The following is a 22668-nucleotide window of genomic DNA, read 5'->3' as shown; positions in this document are numbered from 1 at the left end:
CGTGAGCCACTGCACCTGGCCAAGAAGATTTTTTTTAAATTGACAAATCTCTAGCAAGATTCACAAAAAAAAAAAAAAAAAGAAAGGAGATGCAGTTGACAATATCAGAGATGAAACAGGCAAAATCACTACAAACATGAAAAAGGATAAGGGAATATACAAACAACTCTACACACATAAACTTAACAACACAGAGGGAATTGACCAATTAATTGAAATATACAAAGTATTTCAATTCACCTAATATGACATAGATAATTTGAATAGCCCTGTAACTATTTAGAACATAGAATTCATAACTTTAAAACTGCCCAAAAAGAAATCTGCAGGCCCAGATGGTTTCACTGGTGATTCCTACCAAATATTTAAAGAATTAATACCAACTGCAGACATTTTCTCCTAGAATGTAGAAAAGACAAGCTTACCAATTTTATGAAGCCAGAATATAGAATAGAAGAGCATGCTTACCAATTTTATGAAGCTAGTATAACTGTGGTATCAAAAGACAATTAAAAAAAATAAAACTACATACCAATATCCTCTCATGAATATAGATGACAAAATCTTTATGCTATGGACTCAACTGCAATCTGTGTTTTCTCTCATAATACTCATTAGTAAGAACCATAATTTAGGACTTCAATGGTGCTGAGACATATTATAAATAATTATTAAAAATAGGTAACTAATAAACAGTAAACAATTTTATATAAAATATGAGCAGAAACAGACTCGAGATTATCGGTATAATAATGGCAGGCAGACTCCTTGCATTCAGGTAGGTTTCTTTGGGGAAAGGAATAGAGACGGGGAGAAGAGTTAGGGCTTCTGGCTGAGCCCCTGGAAGAGCAAGAAGGAGGATGCCATTCTTCAGGCGTGGCCCCCCAAAAAGTCTGAGAATCACACTGCCTCAGAGGCTTACTAGCATTAACACTATGATTTACTTCAGGTACACTGAAATAAAGAACAAAACAAACTGCAATAGTAAAATCAAAAGTGTTGGTAGCCACTTTTTAGCATGAGCTCCTCGAGACACAAGACCAGATATTCTACTCTGCCATACACCATCGGCCAGTCTGAGAAATCTGGGTATTTTATTTGATGATAAAATGGTTTTTTAAAGTTTTGTGGGGTTTTGAAGTTTCAGTAACCCTGCTTCTCTCTTTAATTTGTAAGACACAGACCCATCATATTACTGCTTTTCTCCATATGACCCTTAGAAAGCCATTCACATTTGTAATACCCAGAAAGGTATTTTTTAAAATACATAATCATTAGGCATAGTCATAATACTCCTAGACTGAGTCTAGAGATTCAGATAGACATAGGCACACAAACCATCACATTCCTTGTGCTGTTCCCTTTGAAGATCTGCCAGTTGATCTGGTTGGAACTGTAAGCTACATAGAACTCTGTGGTATAGCAGGACTTCAGGTAGTGTTTGGCACCTTGGGTCTGGATCCCTGTGATTACGACTTCCTTTTGCATGTCCACCTGCAATATAGGAAAGCCAGTAAAAAGAACTGTCCTTGTCAACAAGTCACACACTGCCTAAATTCATTATACAATTAGCTTTCTCCAGAACGAAAGAGCTAGCACATAAGATCTTAGCAAACTGATACAATGACTACATGTAATCCATATTTGTGCACAGAGTACCTAGGTTTGAATCCCAACTCAATGACTAATTAGCTATGAGTTACTTTGGGAAGGCACTTAGTATCTCTGTGCCTTTTGTTTTTTAATCTATAAAACAAGATATTATTAGAACCAACCTCAGGGGGTTGATTTTAAGGACATAAAGTACTTAGAACGGTGCCTCGCACTTAGTACTTGCTATTTCCCCTAACAACATTGCAAGAAGGAATTACTAAATCACTTTCATTTTTATTATTACAATAGCAGTAAATATTATCAGTCTATTAAACAAACCTGGATCCAAGGTTTAGAGGCCAATTCTGCTGCAAGTTTTTCTACACTCCAAGCATTATAAGATCCACCATTGTTTAGTCTTGCTAATCTGGGCTCCCAGTAACCTAAACTCAAGGGAAGAAAAATATTTATTCTGAATTTTTTCAAAACTCAGCAATTTCTCAAGTGAGTTTAATCCACTGGAAAACCAGATCCTTGGAGGACCTGTGTTGTAGTCAGAAGTCTAGGCATGGGCCTCAGCTACTAAGTCAGTCCTTGATGATGAAATCTGGGCTTCGGGTCTGTGTTTGGTCAGCTGCCAACCACCACCTATCCCCTTTCTTGCACACAGGTCATGTTTGGTTTTTTTTTCTGTTATGTTGATGTTCCTAAAGCTGAATGTGCCTGCCTAACAGGAAGACATGGAAGGGGTATATGGGAGCCTGATCATCCTCTTGATCATGACCTCTTGATCTCGGAAAGGGCTTACAGGCAGTGTGAGAAAACTTTGGAGGAGTTCCTGCCACATAGTGGAGGTTCAACAAAGTTTTCTGAATAGATGAATGGTTGCCACAGGCAAAGGGCCATATTAATGAGGACTATAATGCTTAGCTGATGAGACCCTGTGAATCTGGCTGAAATACTACATGTGTGGTCAAACCCAGAAAAGGGTGACTGAGGAGAGTTTGGAAATGAGCACGTGGTCATAAGAGTAAGCTATCTGATCCTTGCCAAATCCCTGCAGAGAGGCTGGGCTCTTTATGTAGAGAACTCAATGACCCCCAGCTATTGGTTTCTCCCGGAAAAGACTCTTTGGGAACGTTATACACCAGAAGGGGTGGCAGTGTTAAGAGCACGCTAACAGGCCTTTAGCTCCTGTCACAGTGTTCCTTCCTTTACCATATGTGCACCCCAAATGGAGCTGTGTCACTATATTGTAGTAGAGAAAAGCATAAAGAGAAGAACTGATTCATAGATAGGTTGTCATGTATGGTTTCATAGGCTGCATGCTGCACAACTGTAGGAGGTTCCATTCACAGACCATGGTGCTACAACTTACCCAGAAATTCTGAAGCCTTGATCTGTGAATCAGATATGATACCAGTGCTTAGTCCCATTGGCATCTTACAGTCTATGAAAAACAGGAAAAAACGAATAATTTTTGCTTAGAAAATGTATATAATAAAGTAAAACTCCATGGTTAGGGATTATGTTTCTGACAGGTCAGTAATTAGATATTTTTACCTACCTTGCGTGACCCTGACTTAAATATATCTGATTATAAAATGGTAAATGCACTAACAAGACTGGTGCTTTAATAGATATAGTGGCATCCCAGAGGAAAACAACTGAAATCCTGAAATGCAATCATGTTTTAAACTGATTTTCTTCTGCTTTTATCTTAACTTTGCTATTTTACAACATTAAGTACTATCCATGGCTAGGTGGAGTGGCTCATGCCTGTAATCCTAGCACTCTGGGAGGCCGAGGGGGAGGATTACTTGAGGCCAGGAGTTTGACACCATCTTGGGCAACCTCTTCTCTACAAAAAAATTAAAATACAAAATACAAAAATATGAAAAAAAAAAAGTTCTAGCCCTCATGAGACTATGTTCTCAAAAGCTGACCTCAAAGTTACAAGATTATTTATATCCTGATTAAGAAAGGGATACCAGCCACTGTGTTACCTGGATGTTAGCACAGTGCTTCATACTCAACGGTGCTTAGTAATGACTTAAAGAATGGATGAATGGATGGACAGATGAAAACTGTGTTTCCTAAATGCTGAAATGTCAAGTTTAGTGACTCAGTCATTGTTAAATTCCTGTGACCTTTTCCCTCCTCAACTCTTGGAACCTGGAGAATTTCTTACATGCACTTGCCCATGGATCACAAATCATGAAGAAGGATGCTTTACGTAGGTTTCCCATTTGAGAGGAATGCTTTTGATCTGACTGCCGTGTTTTCAATGCAATCAGACCATGGACCAGAATAAAAGCAACTATGGCTACAAATTATGCCTTTGTCACATCAGAGTTCTTAGAGTTGAATATTTCCAATCTAAAAGTTGGTAATACTCTAGTAATAGGCACTCTCCTGCTAAACCAAATATTACATGGCTCTCGTGATACCTCTGTCCATAATAAGAAATGGCGTTTGCATCCCTGCTCTCTGGTTTTCTCCAACCTCTGTGTTTAGGAGCCACCAGCCAGGTTTTGATGCCTTCATTTCAAGAGTTTTAAATGAACCTAAAATAAAAAGAACAACATTACATTTGCAAAAATTAACAAGTAAATATTGTGGTTGATAGTTCTCTACGAATCCTAAAATTCCTGCTTCACAAGAGACTTTCAAATAGAATTTAACCATTTTTCTTTAGGTAGGACTACAAGTATAACAGATAAAAACAAAACAATAACAACACACACACAGAGATAACTAAAGAAATTTTTAAATCTCTACCATGCCTCACTAGAAGAAACTTTCACTTATCTAAATATAGTGTTACAAGTTAACTCACCCACAATACAGCTTCACAGTCCTAAGTATCAAAGTGACCTTGAATGACATCATTGGGCCTCAAAAATATCATACATGTTTCCTTTCCCTCTCTTCATTTTGCTTTTTTCTCTTTTTTATAAAAGAAAATCAAAATAAAATCTTCTTCCTCCATGTTTTCAAATTTTCCATAAAGCTTACATATGTTACTAGAGATTTACATAAATTGTTCAGAAAAAAACACTGAAAGAACGAGATTTCTAAAACCTCTGGCTATCCATTCTGGTATTTAACATTACCCCCTGGCAGTTAATATTTAAATTCTGTTGACTATAATTTATGACTCTTTCCCAGATTGTGGGTGAAAATGAATAGATACGGTTATCTTCCTCAAACCCACTGAAAAAGATCTCCAGTTTTTCTCTCTCCAATGCAAGTATTTAAGTTTGCAGATTTAGAGATGCCAGCCAATCCTAGCTTCTCAGTCTGTCTCTAGGCTTATATGGGAAGGATGATTGATCTTCTAATACTCGATGAAAAGATGAGAGAATTTGACTGAATCTCTTCTGTCTCTGATTTTAATACGATAGATTAATTATCTATTGATTGTTGTATTAATACAATGTTAATACAACATAATTAATACTCTCTAGATGTATTAGTGAGTTACTGGCATGTGAAAAACCAACAAGAACCCTCTTTTTTTTCCCTGCTCTTAATCAAACCAGTCCATTTGGACCTCTGTGCCTGCATCTGAGGCAGATTCACACAACCTCACTCAAAGTGCTGTCGAGGGACTGCCTTCACTAGATCCTCAGGCAGCGTGTGTTAGGTTGGTGCAAACTATAATTGCGGTTTTTGCCATTACTTTTAATAGAAGGCAAAATAGAAGGAAGGCTGCTTGTTAAAAATACAGACTCCCGGGAATTCTGCCCAAAATCTACCTTAAAGTCTCTGAAAACAAAATCCCTCTGCTTTCACATCTGCATTTTAACCAACTTCCTAGGTTTTTATTACATCCACTGAAGTTTGAGAATTTGGCATCTGGCATCACAGCCCCACCCACACACCTGCTGCATAAGTAGATACACGTACAAGCAACTCACTGGCACAGAAATATCCCTTCTGTATAATTGTAGATTGTTTAAATCTACATTTATCTTTATTTTGCACATGAAAAGCTCTAAATACCTTTGTTATTCTTTAACTTTTGTAACTATTTTTAAAAAATGTTTTCTCCTTCAAACAGTCTATAAGTCAGTTTAAAAATATGATTCCTGGAGTCACTTGCCCAAAGATATTAGGGTGCTAGAGCCTAGAGGAGGAGCAGAACTGAAGAATCTGGAAACCCTCCCAGCAGAGATAACTGTAGCTGCCTGAGCCCTGTGGGATTCATTTTTTTATCTGCTTGAGACCTCATCTATATGACACACAGTGGCTTGGGAGAAACTGCATGTTATGTAGCAACTGAGTTGGGTCACACATTTAGCCTATATGGTGCTGCAAATAGTTCATAAATTAGGTGACATTTTTGCACTCCGTACATACTTTGGGTCTATGAGTTTGCCTAGGCTCTAAGCCAGAACCCTATGTTCTGACTCCTTAGGAAGTATATGCACAAGGAAGAAATAAGAAGGAGTAACAGATGCTATGATTGCCTTTTCCCTGTATTTCTTAGCAGGGACCTCTTTCCATTTCCCAAGTCTTTACCAGGCAGAAGGGCCCAGACCCCTAACTGGTGCTGTTTATTGCCATTTTCCAGCAAGGTCTGGCCATGAAAGTGAACCACGTGAATGTCTTGGGAGCCGCCTATGTTCAGCAGGTGTAACCTCACCCACTCTTGCTCGTACATTCTCAGGCCAGGCAAGCTGTAGATCATCCCATTAATGGCTGAAAGGACAAAGAGTTGAAATCAATTAAAAATCTGTTGACACAGAGAGGGCGACCGGTAAGGAAATATGGGGCAACTCACTCAACACCCATCTTCCTCATGATTCTGCATTCCCAGGCCTACCTAGCCATGGAAAGGGCCCTCTTGTATGTCATATTAGTGAGAGGCTGAAGCAGAACCACTAGTCCTTCTCATATCATTCACACCAGCCTACAGCAGAAGGCGGGGGTATCTCCCTTTCCAAGCGATGTATCACTCTTTTCCCCAGCTTTTACACTTCTGTGCTTTACCCATGTATCCTTTCCATTAACAGTCTTAATTTTCCTTAACTACAAAAAGATAAACACAAATATAGGCAGACAAAGTAAACTCCAGGGGTTAGAGTCAGCAAGGAGACATGCAGCATGTCACCTTAAGGCCTTCTAAATTCAGAGAAAGTTTCAGGCAAATTGGGAAGTCTAGGAGTTTATAATATGAGGAGTTTATTGTTGGTGTATCCAGCAACCATAGCAAGTCACGTTTATTCTTTCATTGGTACAATAACTCCTCTGCCCACTTCTCAGATTAGGTGTCTTGGGTTCTCAGGCTTTATCTACTCTCCCTGTAGTAAAATATGTGGATTTTTTTTTAAAAGTCCCTGAGAAACATGATCACCTTAAAAATGTAACACAAAATTTTAAAGATAAAGTTTAGTGTTACCAAACATTTAACTGAAACCAAAGTGAGGGAAGTGCTTTGTTTCCTTCTTCTTAAGTTAGAGGAACTGTTGTGAAATTTCAGAAACCAGGCAAGCGAATTTTTGGAGAGGGACGGGTTGAGATCATTTGGGCATCCTTAAAATTATATCAGGCATGAGAACACCTGTCTACATATTCATAACACAAGCTCGTACCTTTCTCCTCTCAGTTTCTGTTTCAGTTACTAGCTTACAGGCCGAATTTCTGAGTGAATTTCCAAGTAGGCACACTTTTCCCAGTGTGACCACCCACATGCTCTCTTGCCACTATTCTCCCATTACCTGGGTACCTAGTTTCTTCTCTCATTTTGTTCTCATATGCTTTGGGTGCCACCTGGTAGCTGCTGGAGCTAAAACTGTTAGAATCATTCTTATTTTAGAAAAGACACAGAGGTGATCATTTCTTTTATATAAACACTTGTGCCTTTAGAGATCCAGAAACAAGCTTATTAACTTTTTAAATTGCAGAACAATGTTAATTCCTTTTCAATGTGTGTTACCAGCTGAAGCACACTGGCTTTTTGTTGTTGTGGTTTTCCGTTCGTTTGTTTTACAGCAGCTTCTCTGCACTATCTTTCAGACTTTCTCTTTTTGCCTCACCCACAGTGTTACCTGCCAGATTACATCAGCCCTCTGGAATGTTAAGGAACCGGTTTTAGTTGTAGCTCTGGTTGTCTCAGAAGCATCTCATGTCTAATCTTGTGAAGCTCTAAGGGCAGGAATCACTGTGACCCAGTGTGATTTAATTAGATTAGATCAAAGTCAGAGGAAAATACCGTGAAACTCATGGGATTTTTTCACTTCTGAGGATGTGACTCTCCAAGAACTTCGGGACTTCTTTTCATAGTACCAGCTCTTCTTTTCATCAAAGGTCATAAATAGTAAGACAAATTCTCTCATGTCCACAGGCATGTTGCTGTCCTTATGTAGTATTCCTTTTTGGCAGATTAGGAGGGGACCTATCAAGCCTGAGTGAATATCTTTTTCCTGGAAAAAGAGAGTAAATTGTATTGTCTCTTTCCCAGGAATTTCTTTGCTCTTCTGATAGTCACTCATCATATAAAAAAGGAAACTTTCTGACAGGCTCTGAATTTGAAGATGAAGATTATAAATGAATGGCGTAATAAGCCTGGATATTTATCACCTAATTCTGTTGTATTCATAATCCTCCTTCCTCTAGTTGATCTTTATCCCAGTAACAATGATGATAATAATAAATTGATAATATAAGGGATACTATTTATTGGGAATCTACCAGAATATTAAATGATTTGCCTGCAATCTCTCATTTAATTGTGACAACTATCTTATATGATAAATATAAATTCATTCATTGAACAAGTATTTACCAAGTGCTTACCATGCACTATGTACTATTACCTCATTTTTAACTTCTGATACCAGGCTAAGAGAGGTCAAGGAATTTCCTAGGATTATGCATTACCTGACAGGGTAAAAATTTAAATCTGAGTCTGTGCTCTTTCCACTATGCATTAAATGAAGGAGTTGCTTCTCTTTTTAATTGACAAATAAAATTGTATGTATATACTGTGTACAACATATTGTTTTGAAGTATATATACATTGCAGAATGATAGATAAGGGAGTCTTGACTTTGTAGTTTTTTTCTATAAAGAAAGAGCAGAACATAGCTAATATTTGTTGAAGAAAATTTCATATAAATGCCATCTTCTGTAAATGTAGGCATTCTAATTCATGGCCAATCATTCAAGTAATCTTCCCTCCTCTCCACTGAAGGAATGTTTCTCTCTCTGTCATCTGAAGAGCTGCATGGAGAGTCCCTGGTTATGATAAATGTAGACTGTTAACCACACCCTTATGCATTCCTCATGAAAAGCAAGACAGACACTTGACAAGAAATAACCCCCACTCTTCCATTTGGTGGACTCAGATTACGAGGTTAGGGGAATGAGAAAAACTTTCAATGAAAGTACCTACTGGGTTCACAGCTGAGTAGTAGGCCCAAGCCCGACAGGCAGAGCCAGGACTTTCTGGCCCTGATCGTTCAGTGGCATGCCATACGTAGGTATAACTGCTATTTGGCTGAACAGCATTGTCTTCCTTAAACCATTCAGGAGAGTCATCTTCATAAGTCTTTCCCTCTGATGATTTTTCATAGGAAAGTCCATGGGCATGTAGAGAATATGGTCTGGATGCTAAATTTTTAAAACGAACCTAGAGAAAGGAATGATCCACAAATGTGCTTAAGCTTAACAAAAATCTAAACCACAAAAATGTCAGCATTATAGGCCAAAGTGACTGGTTATAAAATCGGAGCTAAGATATAAGGTATAAAATAACTTATGTATATTATTTCATTTAATTTTCACAACCATCCTGTGAGATATGGCCCAAGTAGTTTTCTCCAGAAATACCAAAAGATATGTGTTCTTAGGCTCAAGGCCAAAGTACTGACATTATCTACTAATGAAATGAGAGTGATAGGTAGTGAAGATATGAAGATGAAAGAGGCTTGATTCTTGTTCATAAGAAGCTTTTAAGCTTCTGATGAAAACAACATGCACATGGGCATCCACACGACAAATCTGGAGACAACAGGTGCTATATACAAAGTCTAAGTGGGTTCAGATGATGATGCCCTGGAGGAACGATTTGGTTGAGTATTTAGGAGAGGTTGGAAGAATTAAGGTAAGTTCCTTGGAGGAAATGGAATTGGCCATCGTAGAATGAACAGGAGCTAGAAAGACATTTCAGACTCTTGGAAGGGCAGAAGGATGCCTGTGAGCAGGGGAGTAAAGGAAGAGTTTGGGGAATAGCAAGGAAGGATCTGGATGGAGCTGGGCTGTGAAATGCACAGGGACAGGTGGAACCTGGTGAGAAATGAGGCTGGAAAAGGACCAGGTTGGAGCCAGATGGTAAAGGACTTAAATGCCATATGGGAAGTCTTCACACCCCAGCAGTCAGACTCGTGAAGCTCCTCCCGGCCCTTCTATAACTTCTAGTGATTAAAGACCCCCTAATTGTCTCTTCCTTATTTTATTCTACAAAGCCAGCATCACCCTAATAACAAAACCTGGCAAAGACACAATGAATCATGAAAAGCACCGGCCAATATCTCTGATGTACATAGATACAAAAATCTTCAACAAAATACTGGCAAACCAAATCCAGCAGCAAATTAAAAATTAATTCATCACAATCACATAGGCTTCATTCCTAGGATGCAAAGTGGCTCAATGTATGCAAATCAATAAATGTGATTCACCACATAAACCAAATTAAAAACAAAAACAGTATCATCATCTCAATAAACATGGAAAAAGCTTTTGATAAAACCTAACATCCCTTCATGATAAAAACCCTCAACAAACTAGGCATTGAAGGAACATACTTCAAAATAATAGGAGCCATCTATGACAAACCCACAGTCAACATCATACTGAATGAGCAAAAGCTGAAAGCCTTCCCTGTGAGAACTGGAACAAGACATGGATGCCCACTCTCATCACTCATATTCAACACAGTACTGGAAATTCTAGTCACAGCAATCAAGCAAGAGAAAGAAATAAAAGGCAATCAAAGAAGAAAAGAAGTTAAACTATCTCTCTTCATTGACAATATGATTCTGTACCTAGAAAACCCTAAAGACTCCACAAAAAGGTTCCAGGAACTGACAAATGACTTCAGTAAAGGTTCAGTATGCAAGATTAATGTACAAAATCAATTATACAAAATACAATGTACAATGTACAAAGTAGCATTTCTATACATCAGTAATGTTCAAACTGAGAGCGAAATCAAGAACACAATCCCATTAGAAATAGACACATACACACACACACACACACACACACACACACACACACACACACACAAATACCTAGGAAAACATCTAACCAAAGTGGTGAAAGATCTCTGTAAGGAGAATTACAAAACACTGATGAAAGAAATCATAGGTAACACAAACAAATGGAAAAACATTGTATGCTCATGTATTGGAAGAATCAGTATTGTTAAAATAGCCATTGTGCCCCAAGCAATCTACAGATTCAACACTATTTTTAATGAACTACTGGAATCATTTTCCTCAGGATTAGACGAAGCTATTCTAAAATTCATATGGAGTCAAAAAAGAGCCTGAATAGCCAAAGCAATCCTACGCAAAAGGAACAAATCTGGAGGTATCACAGTACCTGACTTGAAACTATACTATAAAGCTGCAATAACCAAAATAGCATGATACTGATACAAAAACAGACACATAGGCCAATGGAACAGAATAAAGAACCCAGAAATAAAGCCACACACTTACAACCACCTGAAATTTGACAAAGTCGTCAACAACAACAACAACAACAACAAAAAAACAAGGGGAAAAGAACTCGTATTTAATAAATGGTGCTGGAATAGCTGGCTACCCATATGTGAAAGAATGAAACTGGACCCCAATGAATCCAATGAAACTGGATTAATCATATACAAAAATTAACTCAAGATGGATTACAGATGTACCCTAGGACATAAAGTATAATTTTTAAAAAAATGGATTAAAGATTTAAATGTAAGACCTCAAACTTTAAGAATCCTAGAAGAAAACTTAGGAAACACCATTCTGGATATCAGCCTTGGGAAAGAATTTATGACTAATTCCTCAAAAGCATTTCAACAAAAGCAAAAATTGACAAACTAAAGAGCTTTTTCTCAGCAAAAGAAGCTACCTACAAAGTGAACAGACACAGAATGGAAAAAATATTCACAAAGTATGTATCTGACAAAGGTCTAATATCCAGAAACTATAAGATAGTTAAACAATTGAACAAGTGAAATACAAATAACCCCATTAAAAGATGGGCAAAAGACATGAACAGATACTTCTCAAAAGAAGACATACGAATAGCCAACAAACATGAAAAACAATGCTCAACATCACTAATCATCAGAGAAATGCAAATCAATACTACAGTGAAATACCATCTCACACCAGTCAGAATGGCTATTAGTAAAATCCAAAAAATAGATGCTGGTGAGGCTGTGAAGAAAAGGGAATGCTTATACACTGCTGCTTAGAATGTGAATTAGCCACTGTGGAAAGACGTTTGGGGATTTCTCAAAGAACTTAAAACAGAACTACTATTTTAAGTGAGGAGACCACTCCTCATATTGTCTTATGCCCAATTTCTGCCTCCAAAGAAAGAAGAAGTAAAAACTAAAAGGCAGAAATGAAATCTACAAGCAGACAGCCCGGCATCACACCGTGGGCCTGGTAGTTAAAGATCGACCCCTGACCTAATTGGTTATGTTATCTATAGATTACAGACATTGTATAGAAAAGGACTGTGAAAATCCCTGTCCTGTCCTGTTCTGTTCTAATTACCGGTGCGTGCAGCCCCCAGTCATGTACCCCCTGCTTGCTCAGTGGATCATGACCCTTTCACACGGACCCTCTTAGAGTTGTGAGTCCTTAAAAGGGACAGGAATTGCTCACTTGGGGAGCTCGGTTGTTGGAGACATGAGTGTTGCCAAAGCTCCTGGCTGAATAAAGCCCTTCCTTCTTTAACTCGGTGTCTGAGGGGTTTTGTCTGAGGCTTGTCCTGCTACAATTTGACCTAGCAATTCTATTACTGAGTATATAGCCAAAAAAGAAAATAAAACTGTTCAGCCGGGCACAGTGGCTCATGCCTGTAATCCCAACACTTTGGGAAGCTGAGGCAGGCAGATTACCTGAGGTCAGGAGTTTGAGACCAGCCTGGCCAATATGGTAAAACCCTGTCTCTACTAAAAATACAAAAATTAGCTGGGCCTGGTGGTGGGCACCTGTAATCCCAGCTACTCGGGAGGCTGAGGCAGGAGAATTGCTTGAACCTTGGAGGCAGATGTTGCAATGAGTTGAGATCATACCTCTGTACTCCAGCCTGGGCGACAGAGTGAGACTCCATCTCAAAAAAAAAAAAAGAGAAAGAAAATACATTGTTCTACCAAAAAGACACATGTACTAGGATGTTCATCACAGCATTATTCACAGTAGCAAAGACATGGAATCAACCTAGGTGCCCATCAGTGGTGGACTAGATAAAGAAAATATGGTATATATGCACCATGGAATACTATGCAGCCATAAAAAAGACTGCAATCATGTCCTTTACAACAACATGGATGCCAGCTGGAGGCTGTTATGCTAAGTGAATTAATATAGAAACAGAAAACCAAATACCACATGTTCTCACTTATAAGTGGGAGCTAAACATTGGGTACTCACAAACATAATGGCAATAAACACTGGGGACCACTAGAGCGGGGTGGGAGGAGGGAGATGAGCAAGGGCTGAAAAACTATTGGGTACTATGCACACTACTTGGATGATGGGATCAATTATACCCTAAACATCAGCATCACATAATATACCCAGATAACAAACCTGCACATATGCCCCCTGAATCTAAAATAAAAGTTAAAATTATTTTTAAATACACAAATGAAGTTATTTTTATCTCGTGAAATCCAGGGCTAAAACAAAGATTCAGTATTTGATTTTTTTCCTTTTGCCTAAGGCTCCAGTATGACTCAATGCAACATTGTTACTGATCCTGTCTTTATTCACAATTGTGATGTTTTGTTAATTGTGACTTTTGTGTGTTTATTTTGATTTTTAAATTTTTTAAAAACCTTCAGTTGCTTTAGGGATGCAAGTGGTTTTTGGTTACATGGATGAATTGTATAGTGGTGAAGTCTAGGATATTAGTTGTACCTGTCACCTGAGTAGTGTACCCTGCACCCAGGAGGTAGCTTTTCATCCATCCCCCCATTCCCTTTTGAATTTCCAATGTCCATTATACCAATCTATCTGCCTTTGCATACCCATAGTTTAGCTCCCATTTATAAGTAAGAACATACAGCGTCTGGTTTTTGATTCCTGAGTTACTTCACTTAGAATAGGTTTTTAAAATATTGTGTTAAATTATCATTCATCTTGAAAAAGGATCCCCTAATCATAAGAGAGAATATTGCCTTCCACAGTTTCATGGAAAATTTAGAATAATTAAGATTCTTATATCCTTGTGTACTTGTTTACATTTTTAAAAGGAGCAAATGGTCACTGAAAATGTAGTGAATGCTTACACAGGTATAGTAGATTATATTTTAAAATCTAGGATAGCTTACTTTAGAATCAGGGTTCTTTCTGGGTTTTTGAACGTGAGAGGTTAGCAAAAATGACGGAAGTAAACTTTGCTATAAAAGCAAGTTATAATCCTGGGTCTGGACACAAGATTTTGAAAGAAATGACCAGAACTAGGAAGACACTGAAGAAACTTGCTCACTTTTGGAGGGCACAGAGACATCTTTACTTTCCTTACTCATTTTATTTAACTTCACTTTATTTATTTTTTTAGGAAAACATCAGGAGATATTTCTAAATTGCTATTACTACTAGCACTACTACTGCCACCACCACCACCACTATTATGAAGCCCAATGCAATTGCTCTTGAATATATTAATTTTCTATGTTAACTTTAGATAGGTTAGCTTTAGATAGAAATTACAGAGAGATTTTCTACAGATTATATAGTTTTCAGCATTTAAAAAAAAGTGAGATCTTGTTTTTTTTAGTCTTGAAGATTGCCAAATTGTTTGACAAGGAGTCTTTGAAAAGAAACGTAATTATTCATTAATCCTGGAAAATAAACAAATCACTTATAGCTCTCTTGCCACCTGCACCTTTACAACCCTCTGGTGCTTGTGAAAATTCCTCTGATGATCTTAGCAGTGCTCAAAAGACTTACTTGGATAACATCATCCACTTCAGCTCTGATAATAGGACCAAGAATTCCGAGATGCTCTTCATACTCCCCTCGAGGATCACGTTTGGTAAAAGTGCTGTCGAGGTACTTTCGAAAAACTACTTTCTTATATACGGTGTCTTCTGGAACATCATCAGAGTCTTCAATATCTGTTTCCCTGAAATAATAATACTAATTGTGTAAAAGAAGAAATTAAAGACTGTTCAAAGAATTTAGGAAATTGTCTCTTTCTAAATATAGCATCTAGCATAGAGAAGGTCTTTAATAAATATTTGATGGACAAATGAGTAAATGTAAAAGTGAATAAAAACAAAAGCCAGTAAATATCTTTCAATTCCTAACTCAGATATTATTTCATAGGTAAGTCTTCCTATGACCTTTCAGACTAGGTCAAGTCTCTATATCAATTCCTTATATTTCTATAGTATTATTATAGTATACATAGTAAATTCCTGTAGTATTCTTATACTATTTCTATAGTATATACGGTATATTATATATAATTTATTTGTGAGATTATCTATTAATATCTGACTCTCACTGGGTATAAGTACCATGAGGTCAGCCATTGTGCCTAGTTTGCTCATAATACTCTCTCCAGTGGTAAGCACATTATCTGGCACACAGTAGGAGCTTAATAAATTTTTGTCAAACATATAAATGAATGCACAAATACAATCATATGTTCTAAATTTTAAGATCAAAGGCAGACAAAGCCATGTAATGGGACAGCGCCAGAGCTTGGGGCTATCAGGTGACAATGGTCAGATTAATTAGAAGGTCATACTTATGAAAGTCACTGGATGGATGAATGTTTTGTACCCTGAAAGTAGCCACTCTTCTCACATTTGTTTTTTGCTAATGTCCATTATTCTTAAGCTTCTTGACACTGGTATGGACAAAGATTTTTTGGATATGACCTCAAAAGCAAAGGCAACAAAAGCAGAAATAGACAAATGGGATTGCCACCAAACTCAAAAGTTCATGCACAGCAAAGGAAATGACAGAGTGAAGAGACAACCTGTGGAATGGGAAAATATTCTTGAAAACCAAATATCTGATAAGGAATTAAAATTAAAAGTATAAGGAACTCAATTCAGCAAAAACTCAAGTAGCCTGATTAAAAAATGAGCAAAAGACTTGAATAGACATTTCGTAAAAGAAGACATACAAATGACCAACAAATATGTAAAAAGATGCTCAACATTACTAATAATCAGAGAAATGCAATTTAAAATCACAATGAGGGCTCACCTCACACCATCAGGATTGTATTATAAAAATGACAAGAGATAAATGTTGGCAAGGATGTGAAGAAAAGGGAACTCTTGTACATCTTGGTGAGAATGTAAATTAGTACAGCCATTATGGAAAACAGTATGGGAGGTTCCTTTAAAAATTAAAAATAGAATTGCCATATGATTCATTCATCCCATTTTTGGGTATATACCCACAGAAAATGAAATCAGTATGTTGAAGAGATATCTGCTCTCCCACGTTCACTGCAGCATTAGCCACATTAGCCAAGATAGGGAAGCAACCCAAATGTCTATCAACAAATGAATGGATTTCTTAAATGTGATCTGCATAAACAATGAAATACTATTTAGCATTGAAAAAAAAGAAAATGGTCCGGGCGTGGTGGCTCACACCTGTAATCCCAGTACTTTGGAAGGCCGAAGCGGGTGGATCATGAGGTCAGGAGATCGAGACCATCCAGGCTAACACGGTGAAACCCTGTCTCTACTAAAAATACAAAAAAAATTAGCCGGGCGTGGTGGCAGGCGCCTGTAGTCCCAGCTACTCGGGAGGCTGAGGCAGGAGAATGGCGTGAACCCGGGAGGCGGAGTTTGTAATGAGCCGAGATCACACCACTGCACTCCAGTCTGGGAGACACAGCGAGACTCCGTCTCAAAAAAAAAAAAAAAAAAGAAAATGAAGAAATGTCATCTGCGACAACATGACTGAACCAGGAGGTCGTTATGTTACATAAAATAAGCCAGGCACAGAAAGACAAGTACTGCAGGATCTCATTTATAATGTGGAAACTGAAAACATTGAGCTCATAGAAGCAGAAGGTACGACCGTGGTTAACAAAGGAATACAGGCCGGGCGCGGTGGCTCAAGCCTGTAATCCCAGCACTTTGGGAGGCCGAGATGGGCGGATCACGAGGTCAGGAGATCGAGACCATCCTGGCGAACACAGTGAAACCCCGTCTCTACTAAGAAATACAAAAAATAGCCGGGCGAGATGGCGGGCGCCTGTAGTCCCAGCTACTCGGGAGGCTGAGGCCGGAGAATGGCGTGAACCCGGGAGGCGGAGCCTGCAGTGAGCTGAGATCCGGCCACTGCACTCCAGCCTGGGCTACAGAGCGAGACTCCGTCTCAAAAAAAAAAAAAAAAAAAAAAAAAAAAAAAAAAAAAAAAAAAAAAACAAAGGAATACAGAGGTGAAGCATTGAGAAAATGGTCAAAAGATAAAATTCAATTAGAAGAAATAAATTTAGAAGATCTGTTGTATAAGGTGGTGACTGTAGTTAATAACAACACACTGAATTTTTTAACATTGCTGAGTACATTTTAAGTGTTCTAACCACAAAAAAGTATGTGAGGTAATGCACAGGCTAATTAGCTTGATTTTGTCAATTCACAGTTTATAAATATATGAAAACATCATGTTTGCACCATAAATATGTATAAAACAATGACCAAAACAAAAAAAACTGTGGTACACCCATGTAATGGAGTACATGCAATAAACTGACAAATCTCCAGAGAATTTTACTGAGTGAAAAAATACCAGTCCCCAAAGGTTACATGTTGCCTGATTCCATTTATGTAATATTCTTGAAATGACAAAATTATAGAAATGGAGATCAGACTACTGGTTGCCAGGGAATAAGGAAGGGGTATGGTGGGAGCAAGGTCGATATGAGTATAAAGGGGTAAAGAGAGGGATTTTTAAGGTGATGGTAAACATCCCGTATCTTGACAGTATCAATGTCAGTATGCTGGTTGTGATATAGTATTATAGATTTGCAAAATGTTACCCCTGGGAGAAACTGGGTAAAGAATACTCAAGATACTCAAATAATCTCTCCGTATTATTTCTCTTGACTGTATGTGAATCTATTTTATTTTTATTCCAAAATAAAAAGTTTAATTAAATAAAGCACATTATTTCCATCTAGTTCATTGTCTCAGTCTAGGACTGAAGCATGTCGAATTTTCCCACTGGCTCTCACATTTCCCAAGCCTGTGGAAACAAGCCAAACACTCACTCATCACACCCATAATATTTGCTATATACCATGAGCCATCAACAGAGAATCTCATTCTGCCTTTCTTCTGGTCTACCTCCCCTACTAATCCCATCTTTCCAGACTCTGAGCATAACATGCAAACTCACAGAACACAAGGGAGTGGGTAAAGCAACTTTGACTGCCATTAAAGTGGGTCGTGAGCCTTGAATGGAATACAAGATTTTGAAGGTGGTTCCAACCCTATTTACTCTGGACAGGCCCTACATCTTACTCCCTCAGGCCTTGCTTAGAAATGCTTAGATAGCTAGTTGTTCTCATATGGTATTGAGTGCAACATTTAAATAGGAAGTCATAGGAAAAAGTGTTTTAAACAGAGTTCTAATGTGGAAATGTCAGGCATCGGATTAATGAAGTCATTTGCGTAAGTCACACCATACATTGTGTTTGCCTACTGTAATTACACTTTGGTTTTTTAAGTGATTAATGTAACAGTTTTAGTAAAAGCTGTGGGCTATGTCTAGACAGTTGATGCGCAGTCATCATGCTATGTCCCTGAGAATTTGTAGTTGACTAAGCCTTGCTCCTTTCCTTCTCTTTCTGTATCTTCATCCCAGAACAAAGAACCCAGTTCAACATGGCTTTCTACCCCTAAGCAAAACTGAATTGTAAATTATCTTTAAAAAAAAGTGATTTGGATCTCTTGGAAATTCTGATCTAAACAAGTAAATGCAAAAAGGAGATTTCTACATCATATTTGGTTTTGGATTTGAGGCTAACTTCAATTAAATCATATTGATTAGCATATAGCTATGGATAGGTTGGGCTCTGCCTGGAGCAATAAGAGTCAGTAGAAACAAGGGTAGTAAGAGGAGAGGACACAGAAAAAGGCCTAATTACAGAATATTATAGAGTTCTCCCAATGATTATTCTTATATTGTCCAGGGGTCATCGAAGGTAAAGAAGCAGTTTTGGAATTGACAAAAGAAATAGAACAGACCAACTTGCAATAGGGGAACCACACTGTTCTTAGTAGAATTTGCCCACAATTATCCCCCTGAATTGTAGTAGCTACTTTTTTCAGGAGTAATGGAAAAATGAGAATAAAAAAGGAGAAAACTGGCCAAACCTTTGTACAAATTCTGAATAATCCCAGGATATTTCTTCAGCAGCAATGTAATAATTTCTTCTGTTTCCGTTGTTGCTGCGGAGGAGGTACCATGCTGCAATGTTGTCAGGATTTCTGGAGGAGTTGATGTTTGTCCTAACATCAGTTTTGTAGGGGTCATCATAGGGCACATAATCAATTTCAGCATAGTCATCTTCACTGCTCTGGACCTCTTCCTTTGGAATAATCTCAATGTAATCTGTACCATCTTTACTGAGGCCCACTATAACCAGTGGATTAAATTCCTTTGATAGAAAAGTATCATTGAGAGTAGGAGATGAAGGAGATGGCATCTGACCAAGGTCTGGATAAGGAAAAGTCTCATTAAATTCTGGAAGATGCAATGACTGACTAGATTCAGAAGGGTAGAATGTCTGATCAAGGTCTGGAGGAGGTGATATCTGGCTGAGATCAGGGAGAAGGGTGGTCTCACTGATGTCTGGAGAGACAGTCACCTGGCTGAGGTCTGGAGAAAGGGGCATCTGACCGAGGGCTGGGGAAAGGTTTGTATGACTGAGTTCTGGAGAGAGGTTTGTCTGGCTGAGGTCTGGAGAAAGGGTTGTATGACTGAGGTCTGGAGAAAGGGTTGTCTGGCTGAGGTCTGGAGACATGGGCATCTGACCGAGGGCTGGGGAAAGGTTTGTCTGACTGAGGTCTGGAGAAAGGGTTGTAGGACTGAGGTCTGGAGAAAGGGTTGTATGGCTGAGGTCTGGAGACATGGGCATCTGACCGAGGGCTGGGGAAAGGTTTGTCTGACTGAGTTCTGGAGAGACAGTCGTGTGGCTGAGGTCTGGCGAGAAGTTTGTTTGGCTGAGTTGTGGAGAAAGGGTCACCTGGCTGAGGTCTGGAGAGGTGACTGTCTGCCAGACTTCATGTTCTGAGGAAGGGGACATTTGACTTATATCAGTGGGGAAGGACTTGTGACTTCGGTCATACTCAAGCATCTCACTGAGCTCTGGAGCAGAGGATCTGTGACTGGGGTCTGAAGTAGAGTGCATTTCATCAGGGTCTTGAATGGGGAATGTTTCATAGTGTTCCTCTGGGGGCACTGTCTGATAAAGACCTGGAGGAGAGCTTGTCTGACCAGTATCATTCGAGGAATTCTGATTATGGTCAGGAAGTGAGGCTATCCAGCTAAAATCCATAGAGGGCAATGTCTGATTGAGGTCTTTGGGAAGAGATGTTTCATTGGATTTATGAAGCAACAATGAATGGTTAAGTCTTCTTTCTGAAAATGTGTTGTAAGCTTCAGTTCTTAGAGGGTGAAAGGTCCTTGGAGATAAAGGAGCATGGTGTGTACGCTTCTCTTTTTTCTTTTTTCGTGTCTTAATGAGAAACTGACTTTTCTTTAGTTCACTCTTTCCTCCATCCTGTCTTACTTGCAGAGATTTATGTCTAACTCTAGGAAACCTTGGGTGGCCACTCTGCTTTCCAGGCTTGTTGGCAAGAGGGGTGCTTTCTCCCCAAGCACGTGAGGCATTCTGGGGGCTGATCAGTCGATTGTTAACAGCTGTGTCTTCATCAGTATCTTGGATTATTTCATAGCTACCTTTCTCAGAAGCCAAATGCCATCTCCCAACCAAAATCTTAGATGAGTTATTTTGTTTTAAGAGTAACAGATCACTAGGAAGGTCCTCCCAGGGCCTCACTCTGGAGGGAGAACCAGTGTCTCGGCTTAGGTGTCTCCCAACTTTATGTGCTAGTAATTTCATCCGGGAGAACCTGTGCTTTGCTGCTTGGTCTCTTTCTACCTTGGGTCCCTTATGTTTAGCATGTTCTTGATTTTTTAATTCTCTAGCACCAAGTGAAAGTAGATGTATCCCTGTGACATCTGGCTGTAGAGGATCCTCTATAGGGTCTTCAGAATAAGGGCTGGAATGCTCTGCTGTGGAAGAATTGAGAACTGAGTTCTTGCCAGTGAGGTGTCTCAGTGGGGAACCAGCTGTGGTGGCTTGTCGGTGAGAAGGGGTTTTCTGAGGCTCTGCAAAGTTATTGACAGTGAGCCTACTAATATTATTTGGGGAAGAATAATTTGAACCAACAATTATATCTGTGTTCGAAGAAATGAATTCAGTGCCATTCTCCAGAACTAGGGCAGTAAGATTGTACTCTTCTTCTTCCTGATTCAATGATGAGTTTCTGAATGACCTAATTCCTAATGCTGCAGCCAGTCTGCTCTGGTAATCATAGTCAGTGTCACCCTCTTCATCTTCAGTTTCTAAACGATCGTGCATTTTCCGTGTAGCTATGACTGTAGATTCTGGAGGTTCAAAAATCTCATATGAGTCTTCATCATCATCTGTAATACATTTAACATCCCTGAATTTCAGCCTCAGCTTTTTGCTTCTTGGACTAGAATTCATGGAAGTTAACATCCAAGTTCCTACAGAAGAGAGATAGAGAGAAGAGATATCTGGAAGTCTGGGAAAAGACATGAAAACACAGTAATCCATTGTGGCAGGTAATTTCTAATAAACTTTAGACAGGAATACTCAAGTATGGGCTGTGGACCACTGCTTGTCTGTGAACTATTGATTACTGGGTCAAAATAACATAAGGAGAGAAAAATGAGAATGAAATATTTAATAAACTTTTTCTTTTCTAAAGCAATTTGACATTGCTGTGACTCTAAGCACATGACCAGTGCATTTATCTCGCTTAACAGAATAAAAACCAAAAGTATTGCTTCGTGGAGATTAGAGGGGAAAAATGGTCTTCCAGCACAGATAGTTACTCACTATTTTAAAATATATTAAGAAAGTGATGAATCAAGAATAAAATGGACTTTTAATATCATAAATATCTTAACAGCACATCTTGTCTTAGAATTAGAGTTAAAGGGCTGATGATGAGCTCTATCCTCACAAATAAGAGACATTTAGATGTTTCTAAGTAATAATTCAGGGGGACAGTTCTGAATCTCTGAAATGGCATGCATTGCTGGCACATTAAAGATTTCTTGGTGAGTCTCTAATAGTTACCATTGTTGGTGTCTACTGAGTGCTAGGCACTTGGCACTTGGCACATATTACTATTTTAATGGTCAAAGTAACTCTGTGAGATGTGATTACACTGTTTTCCAGATAAATGATCTGTGGCTCAGTGAGGCCAAGTAACTTGTGTGAGGTTACACAGCGATTGAGTGGCAGATCACGACTTGCATTCCAGTCTGACAAACTCCAAAGCTGTTGCTGAAGCAGCTTCTAAGGCACTGTACCTGATGATTGAAGATGGCTGTCGCAAAAAACTGAAAAGGGCATTTTGATAAAAGAAATGCTCTTTTGTGGGCAAAATATTTATGCTTCTTCCTCAAAGTTATGCCTTATTTTTCTGCTGTTGTATATCTTCCTAATTTGCCCAGAGAAGGAAAAATATAACCTACACTAAAGAACTGGATCCATTGAAGTCATTAATTTCTCAAAGAG

At 38.6% G+C, this 22668-nt stretch overlaps 1 protein-coding gene across 1 annotated transcript in view; it reads right to left on the bottom strand.

Annotated features, from left to right (window-relative positions):
• F5 (coagulation factor V) overlaps positions 1-22668 on the bottom strand; it is a 72767-nt gene that overhangs the window by 7665 nt on the left and 42434 nt on the right. The window contains exons 13-21 of the mRNA XM_025391473.1: positions 19205-21626; positions 14799-14973; positions 8996-9232; positions 7814-8024; positions 6121-6300; positions 4044-4160; positions 2972-3043; positions 1933-2036; positions 1339-1494 (exon numbers count right to left, since the gene is read on the bottom strand). Of these exons, the coding sequence (XP_025247258.1) occupies positions 1339-1494; positions 1933-2036; positions 2972-3043; positions 4044-4160; positions 6121-6300; positions 7814-8024; positions 8996-9232; positions 14799-14973; positions 19205-21626 (3674 nt within the window). The remainder of the gene's footprint in view (positions 1-1338; positions 1495-1932; positions 2037-2971; positions 3044-4043; positions 4161-6120; positions 6301-7813; positions 8025-8995; positions 9233-14798; positions 14974-19204; positions 21627-22668) is intronic.

This window comes from Theropithecus gelada, chromosome 1, assembly GCF_003255815.1.
Source record: "Theropithecus gelada isolate Dixy chromosome 1, Tgel_1.0, whole genome shotgun sequence".
NCBI classification, from domain to species: Eukaryota; Metazoa; Chordata; class Mammalia; order Primates; family Cercopithecidae; genus Theropithecus; species Theropithecus gelada.
The sequence above is the reverse complement of the archived record's forward strand: the minus strand, read 5'-3'. Positions and strand labels throughout refer to the sequence as shown.